The 10852-nt window shown below is 46.1% G+C and overlaps 1 protein-coding gene across 1 annotated transcript in view; it reads right to left on the bottom strand.

Moving 5' to 3' along the window:
• The window catches only part of OGDH (oxoglutarate dehydrogenase), a 47917-nt gene that overhangs the window by 36494 nt on the left and 571 nt on the right, over nucleotides 1–10852 (bottom strand). Inside the window, exon 2 of the mRNA XM_006911478.3 lies at nucleotides 134–380. Coding sequence (XP_006911540.1) covers nucleotides 134–355 — 222 coding nt within the window. The 5' untranslated portion in view covers nucleotides 356–380. The remainder of the gene's footprint in view (nucleotides 1–133; nucleotides 381–10852) is intronic.

Genomic DNA, 10852 nt, shown 5'->3' with positions numbered 1-10852 from the left:
CGGCAGTCTCGTGAGGTCTGGGACATGTGGCGCAGGCTGCTTCCATGCTGGTGGGCCACCCTGCCCGTCCAGAGCACGACGTCCCCACAGCAGGCGGCTCCCGCCGGGCCCCCCGCTGCCCTGCGGGGCCTACCTTGTGGACGCTCTTGGGGTCCTCCAGCCAGGCGTAGTACATCTCCTCCACGTAGCTGCAGCTCGTGCCGCTCAGGAAGGGCTCGGCGGCCACGGGCGCCGTGTAGCAGCGCGTCTGCCCCAGCGTCCTGGCGGCTGCCGGCCTGGCCTGGGAAAGTGTCCTGACGGTCTGGGAGGCCGTCAGCGGCCGCAGCGTAGCAGCACAAGTCCTTAGGTGGAACATTCTCGTCCTGAAGTGTCGCGGCCGCCTGCGCAGAGAAGGGAAAGGTGAAAGGGCGTCTGGCAGACGAAGCTCCTGGGGGAGCCGCAGGCTCCGTGGGGACCGACTCCGAGGGCGCGGACGCGCTGCAGGTCTCCACGGACGAGGGGAGGTCTCGTCGGAGGGATATGACCCATGACGCGATGTCAACCTGTGACCTTCCCCACGTTGACACGTGTGGGAAACGATCACAGAAACAGAAAAGGCAACAAGCTGAGCCACCGCGGTGCCGATGAGGACTCGACGCACAGTGAGAAAGGCGTCTCCTCCTTCCGGAAACCGCCCAGCACCCGCTGGACTCACATATTCTGGAGAATAAAGACAAATTGGGAAAAACTTCTCGAATAACTTATCTCTGAGCAGGAAAAAAACATTTTAGAAGATCAGAGCGAGCACCGCTGAAGGCGAGGCTGGGAGCACGGGCACAAGCAGGGACCGCGGCGAGGGGCAGGGGACAGGAACCGGGCCCACACAGCTTCAGACGGAAAGCCCTCGTGCCGCACAGAAGGACACGTCCACCTGTCTGGCACTCTGGGCGACGACCTGACGCGGCAGCACGCTTCGCGAAGCCCGCAGACGCCCCTTCCGTTTTATAGATCGTCTCTCCGAGTTTCGGTTTAAGTTTCCCTCAAGGTCACAGGCCACTCCTAGCAGAGCCAGGCTCCCAGCCGGGGCCTCCTGATGGCAGACTCTGTCCTCTCTGGCCCTTCAGTGACAGCCCCCACAGTCCAGAGAGGGAGGAGGAGGCCAGGGCTTGAGGGGAGGACGGCCTGGACTAGAGACAGAGAGGTGTGTGTGGGGGGAGGGGGGAGGGACAGAGGTGAGAGACACACAGAAAGAGAGAGGGACACACAGACAGAGAGAGAGACAGAGAGAGGGGGAGAGAAAGGGAGAGTGAATGAACCCAGGCCCGAGGGAGAGCGGGGGGAGGGGGGTTAATGTATCTGCCTCTGATCTGAACGGACCTTGCACTCGATGGTTGTAATCCTAAACCTAATTTATAACTACGAAAAGTAGCCATTTTATAAAAGCTGACTGCCCACCGGACCATGAGAGAATTTAGACTGTTCCCAGTGGGTCCTGAACCACTTCCAACAATCAGGCACGCATCTGGGTAGTGAGCCTGTCAGGAAGGGACGAGGACACTGCCAGTCAGCAAAAGGGGCCCTGGGGCAGGGGCTCCGGGCTCCCCGTTGGAGCTGAGCATCACACCCCATCTCCACACCCACCTGTGGGGAGCCGGAGCTCTGAGCATGCCAAGAACGACTCAGGGAGAGAGGGACCTAAACCGTGCTCCGCACTGCTGGCGAGGACCCTGTCTCCCCGCGCAAACGGCACCACAGCGGGCACAAGGACACTGGGGAACAGAGCGTCTGCTGTTCTAGGGCTCAGGAAGGACAGGTCAGCAGAAGGGAAAGCAAAACAGGTACTTTAATGACAAAGTAAACAACAACAAAAACTTGCTCCTTAGAAATCGAAGATGAACAAGCACTAGGTTTTGGATGCGGCTCCAGAATGCCATCTCCACCCCTGTGGTTTTGGTCCCTTAAAAGCCAAAGTTTCCAGTTACTTCAGTGATTCTTCCCACATCTGAATGCGCTCCAATTTCCCACGGACAAACATCAGGCAGACCGAGGGTCTTCGGACACTCTGCCGCCGCCGCCACCGCCACCACTGCTTTCGGCATGAAACTTCACTCAGGTCCGAGGGAACCTGTGTTTCTCCCTCCAGTGGCACTTTCATCTGGCCTGCACTGGGTTTTTCTCCTAGGACACAGCAGCGTCATCTCTATGAACTGTGTCATCACCCAGCTGCTGCAATAAGCCCACCGGCAGCTCTACCCCGACCCCTTCAGGGGACGCGCTGGGAAAGGTGCTCCGCTGCAGATGGCTCACACCCCTCCCCACCCAGGGGGGCTGGAACAGCTGCTTCCTGTCCACGACCCCAAACCCGGGTCCTGCCCTCCAACTGCAGCGCCGGCTCTGCAAACAGCGCATCGTCTGCTGGAGACACCCACTTGTTCAAACACTTCCATCAAAGTTCTGGGTGATCCAAAAAGTACAAGCATCCTGATTCTGGGTTTAGAAGAATGTTTCTATTTGACAAAGGTGCCAAAAAATTCAGTGGAGGAAAAAAACAGCCTTTTTAGCAGATGGTATGAGAACAACTGGACGTCCACACACAGAAGAAGCTGGACCCTTACCTCACACAGTAGACAAACTTAATTCAAAATGGATCAAAGCCCTAAATGTGAGAGCTAAAACTGTACGACTTCTAAGCTAAAAACGGAGTAAATCTTTGCGTCCTTAAGTCAGGCAACTGAATCTTAGAAACCAGAAGTACAACAAGAGACGAAACATAAACTGGACTCCGTCCAGATGAGAACTTCTGTGCTTCGGAGGACACCAGCAAGAAAGGGAAGACACAGAACAGGAGAGAATGGCTGAAATTGTGTGACTGACAAGGAACTTTATACGGAATCCACAAATACCTCTTATAATTCAGTGATAAAAAGGAACATGACTCAATCCAAAAATAAGCAAAGGAAATGAACAGACATTTTTCCAAAGAAGATAGACAAATGGCCAATAAGCAATGAAAAGATTCTCAACATCATTAGTCGGTAGGGAAATGAAAACCAAAACCATAAGATACCAATTCATGCAGACTAGATGCAATCGAGAAGAAACTAACAAGTGTTGGCAAGGGTGTGGACAAACTGGATGGAACCTCAGACACTGCCAACAGTCCGGCAGGTCTGCAGAGTTACCTTGGGACTCAGCAGTTCCACTTCTGGGGACGTGAGCAAGAGAAATGAAAACAAGCGTCCACACGAAAACGTGTACATGAACAACCTGAGCAACAGTATCCACACGAACCAAACGGGAAAATCTCCAAATGTCCAACTGATGAATGTGGTCCAGCCACGCGACAGAAGGGAATTAGGCACTAAAAAGAAATGAAACACTGATACGAGCTGCAACACAGATGAACCCCGAAAGTGCCATGTTAAGTGAAGTAAGTCATTCACAAAAAACATGCTGTATGATTTTGTTTACAGGAAATCTTCAGAACAGGAAAATCTATTCAGGCAGAAAGTCCATTGGGGGTGCCTAGGGCTGGGGCAGGGGTGGGCAGGGATGAGATGGGACTAATGGGTGTGGGGGTTTCCTTAAGGGGCATGAAAATGCTCCACAGCTAGACTGTGGTGATGGCTGCACAACCTTCTAACACACTGGAAAACATTCAACTGCATAATTTAAATGGGTGAATCGTATGGCCTGTCGATCATTCCTCAATGAAGTTATCTCTAAAAAAGAACAAGCACGAGAAAAATGTAAACGAACCTATCGATATCAATGAAGTACACAAAATGACACTATTTGCAACCTATTAATTTCGAGATGCAAGTAAAAACCTACGCATTTGAGAAAAATAAGATTGAAAGAGTAAAAACTGAAGCAAAATTTGTTTTTAAGGGTTCAGGGGCCCTGCCCTTCCGACACGAGATGCTGAAATCGAACAGAACTTGATGCGTGCCTGTTCCTTCCCCGGCCAGGCCGCATGCGCCCTGCCCAAGGTCACCTTCCCCGGCAGAACGGCCTGCACACAGCTTCCCCTGAACCCGGCCTCCGACGGAAGGGCACGCGCGACAGACCTGTGTCTAATTCGTGAGGAGCCCCCAGAACAGTGCTGGCTGCTGCTGCACGCGTGCGACCACCCCAGGCTCAGCAGTGACGCCAAGAACGTCTGCAAGGGGAGCACGGACCAAAACCTCAAAGAATTCAGCGTGTGTCACTGGTGACGCTTCATCAAACGTAGCTGAGAGGTAGGGAGGTGGCGATCACTTTTATACTGCATAGGCAGTTCGCCAGAACTGACTGGCGGGGGGACGCCATCCGTCACAGCTCCGAGCGAGCTGCAGTGAGGGGTCCGCGGGCTGACAGCACCCCGTGATGGGGGGGGCCCTAATGGTGCTGCTCCAGGCTGCAGGCAAAGTTACTTTCCAGGATAAAGTGTTCCATTTTTAAGGAAAGCAAGGTCATTTATCAATATTGATTAAAAATGTTTAAAGCATAAACAGGACTTGTTTCCCAATAAATGAAGCTAAAAACATGAGATGCTATATTTAAAACAAAACAGAACATAAGACTGAAAGGTACGGCGAAGGAGAAAGGCTTCGAAGGGGCTCTGCGGCCCAAACGAAGACGGAGCACCGAGGTCTTCGTCTTCTTTGGCTTCATCTATCCCGGATGAGGCGCTGGGGAAGCTGGCGACCCAGAAATGCCAACTAATGTAGACAAAAACGACAAAAGCCAGTTCCTTCTGGCCAGAGCACCAGCAAGCAGGGCAGCTTAGCAGGACAGAACATTTTTAGACAATAACTGCCCTACTGCGGTCAGCCCCTCAGAAAACACTGTGGCCCACCCCCATCCCACCTGGTAATGTCACAGGGGATAAGGGAGTTCTGTCACCACTAGGTGACGATGAGCCCTCCCCCCACCCCAACAATACCCGCGGAGGCCAGGAGGAACGCCTGGATCCCAACCCCGCCCAGCAGAAACAAGGCAGCACCTGCTCCGTCCCAGGCAGGGCGGGATCACAAAGGCCCTCCGTGGAACTTACAGCCACGCAGCAGATACCGAGGAGGCTGGGTGGGGAGCCGGGAGTCCGCCTCCGGCTCAGCAGTGGCCAGGGAGCACCACCTGTACTCCATCAGTGTCGGAGGAAGCCTGATCTGCTCAGAGATTTAAATAAGATCCAGTCCTGTAACATTACACCAAATGTCCTGGTTGCAATCAAAGGTCACTTACCACATCAAGAACCAAGGGGATATCAATGAAACCGAAAAAAGACAATATACGGACACCAACACCAAGGCCACACAGATGCCAGAATCACCTGGCAGAGATTTTAAAGCAGTCAACATCAAAATGCTTCCATAAGTAACTATAAACATACTTGAATCAACAACAAAAAAGCCTCAGCAAAGAAACAGATATATGAAGAACCAAATGAAAGTTTCAGAACTGAAAAATATGAGAATCAAAATAAAAAATTTGATGAATGCGTTAAACTGCAGAATGGAAACAGAAGAAAATCAGTGAACACAAAGCTAGAACAAAGAAATTATCCAATCTGAATTGAGAAAACAGACTGGGAGGAAAAAAAGAACAGGGCTTCGGGGACGTGTGGAACTATAACAAAAGATCTAACGATTACATAAACGTGTCATCTGAAGCTCTGGAGAAGAGGGAGGTGCTGCAGAAGTCTGCAAAGAAATAATACATGAAAACTTTCCAAATTTGGCAAAAGGCATAAACCTACAGATTCAAGAAGCTGAGTAAACCCCAAAGAGAATACATCCAAAGAAATTCGCTCCAAGACACATCATAAACAAACTTCTGAAAACTACACACTACTTGAACAGCATATTTCTTATGAGAAACTATGGAGGCCAACGGAAAGGCACACTTTTCATATGCTGAGGAAAATGACTGGCAACCCAGAAGCCACATGCAGTGAAAATATCCTTCAGGAATGAAAGGTGGCATCAAAATATTCTCAGATGAAGGAAAGTCAAAGAGAACTTGCTGCCAGCCGACCTGCCCTCAACAAATGGCTAAAGGAAGTTCTCTACACGAATAGCAAACGATAAAAGAAGGAATCTTGCAATACCGGAAATAAAGAACATGCAAAGAACAAGCATTGAGTAAACATAATTTCCTTCTCTTCTTGAGTCTTGCAAATTATGTGTGATGGTTGAAGCAAAACTTACAACATCTCTGATGTTGTTCTAAATGTACGTCCAGGAAAAGTTAAGAGTTTTCAATGGAGGCGGGTAAAGGGACATAAAAGGAGGCACGGTTCCCACGCTTCACCCAAACTGATACGATGATGACATCGGTGGACTGAGGGAAGTTTTGTATGTATAATGTAATGCCACGACAATCACTAAAGAAGCTATACAAAGAGATATACTCAAAAATACTACATATAAATAAAGATGGAATTTCAAAACGTGAGTAACCCATGACGAGACAGGGAAAGGAAAGCAGAGAAACAAAGCAAAATAGAAAATAAAAAATAAACCAGTGGACTTAAGTCATAACACACCGATAGCTACATTAACTGTAAATGATCTAAATACACCAATTAGAAGACAAGAGATTGGCAAAGTGAATGCAACAGGATCCAACTGTATGCCTGTTTACCAGAAACTTCAAATAGAATACAGGAATGTTGAAAGTAAAAGAATGAAAATTATATACCACACAAGCATTAACCAAAGGAAACCAGGGCTATCTACATTATCATCAGATAAAGTAGACATCAGCGCAAAGGAAATTAATTACCGGAGACAGGGAGGGCCATTACATAATGATAAAAGGGCAATCCACCCAGAAGATACAGCAATCCTAAATGTATGTGCACCAACCGTCATAGTGCAAAACATCTGACTCATACCAATTAAAGTGAAAGGAGGAAAAGACAACCCCACAATTATAGTTGGAGACTTTAACTCCCCTCTTCCAAAGGGACAGAACAACTAAACATAAGATCAACAAAGATATAGAAAAACTCAACAAAGTACAAAGTACCACAACACACCCATTTGAAACAGATAATTTTGTAGCCCTACGACTATTAAAAAACTTTATTTTGTGATTAAAAAGCTCCTGACAAAGTAATTTCCAGGCCCAGATCATTTCACTGGAGAATACGACCAAATGTTAAAGATGATTTAACTCCAATTCTACACAATCGCTTCCAGAAAATACGTACCAACTCATTTCATGCAGCTAGTATTTCCCTGATATCAAACCCAGACAAAAGATTGCCAAAAAAGAAAAAAAAAAATGCTTAATGAAATACAGCAAAGAGAATTAAGCACCACATAAATACAATTATACACAATGACCTAGTGGAGTTTAGTCTAGAGATGCAAGGCTGGTTCAATATTGAAAACAAACTAACTAAAAAATCCCAAACAAAAACAAAAAACTCCAAAACAAAAAACAATGTAACCTACCATATTGACAGGTTAGAGAAGAAAAAAATCACATGATCATATCAACAGATGCAGATAAAGCACTAGACAAAATTCAACACCCATTCGTGATAAAAAAACTAGAAATAGAAGGGAACTTCACCTTGATACGAAGCACGCACGAAAGCCTACAATTAACGTTGTACCTGATGGTGAAAGACTTCTTCCTGAAACTGGCAACAGGGCGAGGATGTCCACTCTCATACCTATTATTTAACATGGTACTGGAGTCTTAGCCAGGGAAACTAAAGGAACTAAAAGGCATACAGATCAGAGAGTAAGAAATAAACTACTCCAGATGACATAATCGTGTATGTACAAAACCTCGAGGAATCTACAAAACAGAACTAAAAAGTGAATTCAGCAGGGTCACAGGGTACAAGATAAACACACAAAAATTAATTATATTTCTACATACTATCAATGAACACATAAAAACCAAAAATTTCAAAAAGGAAATAGTGTAAGCCTAACAAAACGTATGCTAACTACAATACACTGATAAAAAAAGTAAAAAAAAAAAAAAAAATGGAGAGACATACTGTGTTCACGGATTGGAAGACTGAACAAATATGCTGATTATCTCCAAACTGATATACAGGGATAACACAATTCCTATAAAAATCCCAATGAGATTTTTTTGTAGATATAGATTAGATTTTTCTAAAGTTTATGAGACGGCAAAGGAATGAGATTAATGAAAAAGAAGAAAAAAGTGGGATGAATCAATCCATCTGATTTCAAGATTTATTATGTAGCTGCAGCAATCAAGTGTGGTACTGATGATGAGATAGATAAAAAAGACCAATGGAAGAGAACAGAGAACTAGAAAACACACCCACAAAAACACAATCAAGTTTTGACAAAAATGCAAAAAAGAAATTCAATGGAGGAAGAGTGATCTTCTCAACAAATGCTGTTGGCTGGATATCCATAGGCAAAAATAAACAGACAAACAAAACCACTCACTCGAGATTTTACACTTTACACAGAAATTAACTAGAAGTGGATCATAGATTTAAATGTACAACTCAAAACTGTGAAAATTAGAAAAATACATAAGAGAAAATCTGTAGGAATAAGAGCTAGACAAAAGGTTCTTAGACTTGACACCAAAAGTGCAAGCCATGATTGATAAACTGGACTTCATTAAAATTAAAATTTTTTGCTTTGCAAAAGAAAATAAAGACAAGCTACAGACTAGGAGAAAATATTAGCAAACACATATCCAACAAAGGACTAGAATATATATGAAATGATCAAAATTCAACATTAAAAAAAAAAGCAAATGATCCACTTACAAAATGGGCAAAGATATGAACAGGCATTTCACTGAAGAGGATATATGGATGGCAAATAAGCACACGAAAAGATGTTCAATATCACTAGACATCAGAGAAATGCAAATTAAAATCACAATGAGACATTACTATACATCTATGCGAACGGATAAAATAAAAAAGTCACATCAGCAAATGCTGGCAAGGATGTGGAGAAACTGGATCACAAATACATTGTTGGTGGGAACATAAAATGGTCCAGCTGCTCTGGAAAACACTTTCGCTATTTCTTTAAAAAGTAAACGTGCAACTTACATGACCTAGTGATGCACTCTTGGGCATTTATCCCAGAGAAAATTAAAACCGATGTTCATGTAACACCTGTATCTGAAAGTCTGTGGCAGCCTTATTCATAACAGCCAAAGAATGAAAACAATCCAGATGTCTTTCAATGGGTGAACAGATAAACCGTCTGTGGTACATCCAGAGACTGGAGGAATAAAAAGGAACAAGCTACAGATGTAGGCAACAACCTACCTGACCTTTCAGAGAATTATGCTAGGTGGAAAAAGCCAACCCAAAGGCTGTATCCTGTATGATTCTCTTTACATAACATTCTCAACATGTCAAAATTATAGAAATGGAAGACAGTAGTGGTCGCCAGGAGCTGAGGAGTTGGAAGCAAGAGGGAAGAGTGAGTGGCTAGGAAAAGGCAACACAGAGTCCCTGGTGGTGACAGAAATGCTCTGTATCTTGACTGTTATCCATGTCAGTTTCTGGTTGTCATATTGTGCTGCAGTTTTTTACCACTGGAGGAAACTGGGTGAATGGACACGGGGACCTTTCTGTGCTATTTGTTATAACTGCACGTGACAGATTTGTATGCACAATTTCTCAAAACTGTAGTTCTCAAAATAAATAGCTCAATAATTGTACAATTATTCCAAAATCTAAAAATGTAAATGGTAGTGCTATATTTGTTTCAAATGGAACGTGTGAGCTTGGTTAAAAGCAGCTCTGATATGCATGTACATATATGTGTGACATACATATAACAAACACAGCAAATATTTGGTACTTAGTAAACTGAGCATTCAAATTTAATGAAACCAACAGAAACTCATGTTCCTGAAATTAAAGTTAGTCTTTAAAAATAACTGGACTGGGACATGGCTCCATAGTGTAGCAGTTAGCACACCTGCTTTACACGCAGAAGGTCCTAGGTTCACGCCCCAGTGGAGTCAAGGTCCATGCTCTACAGCCACGCCACCCTGAACAAGCCCCATGTCTGATCTTGGAAGCTAAGTAGGGTCAGGCCTGGTTAGTACTTGCATGGGAGACCACCTAGGAAGACTAGGTGCTATAGGTGTTGGAAAAAAAAAAAAAGTCAGGACACTCCAATCTTTCTCCACCTTTCCAAGTTTTATTCCTCAACTAGTTTGCAAAGCTGAAATAGTATTGCGTATTTTCATATGGGGAGGGTCTGCACAAAACTGTGGTGTGTCACAGCGCAAACAATGCTTCATCTCCCAGCACTCAGCCCAAAGCTGCTCAGGTTCCCGGTCCCCGCCTTGAGGCACAGGACCAGACAATGAGGATCCGAGAAACAGCAATAGAGTTCGCACTTAAGCCTGCGTCATCTTCTCTGTCCTTGCCTACTCAGCTACTGAGTTCATACTAAGTGTGGGTACACAATTTGTCCTTATGTCAGGTAAGTTTGCGAAAGACAGCGAATACTGTCTCCCTCCAAGAAGCGCATTTCATCTCGGACGGGCTGTGAGAGCTCCCGAAGGGTGAGAACGGTGGGGTGTTGTGGGGTAATCCGCTCATCAAGGGCGTCATACCAGGAGCGTGCCGGGAGGACGGCTGGGGTACTGATTACGGGCTGATGGTGGGGTGCTCGTGGGGTAATCCGCTCACCGAGGGCGTCACCCCGAGGAGCAGGGAGGATGGGTGGGGTACTGAGTACAATACGTACTGAGCGCGGTGGGGCGCCGAGCACGTGGGGTGCAGCACGGTAACCCGCTCAAAGGCGTCGCCCCAGGAGCGCAGGGACGGCGCGGGAAGGCGCCGACCCCGCACTGTGCTCTGGCATGCGGGGCCCGGAGTCCAAAGCCCGCAGCCGCTTCA

The sequence above is a fragment of the Pteropus alecto genome, unplaced genomic scaffold (genome assembly GCF_000325575.1).
Source record: "Pteropus alecto unplaced genomic scaffold, ASM32557v1 scaffold214, whole genome shotgun sequence".
NCBI lineage: Eukaryota > Metazoa > Chordata > Mammalia > Chiroptera > Pteropodidae > Pteropus > Pteropus alecto.
The sequence above is the reverse complement of the archived record's forward strand: the minus strand, read 5'-3'. Positions and strand labels throughout refer to the sequence as shown.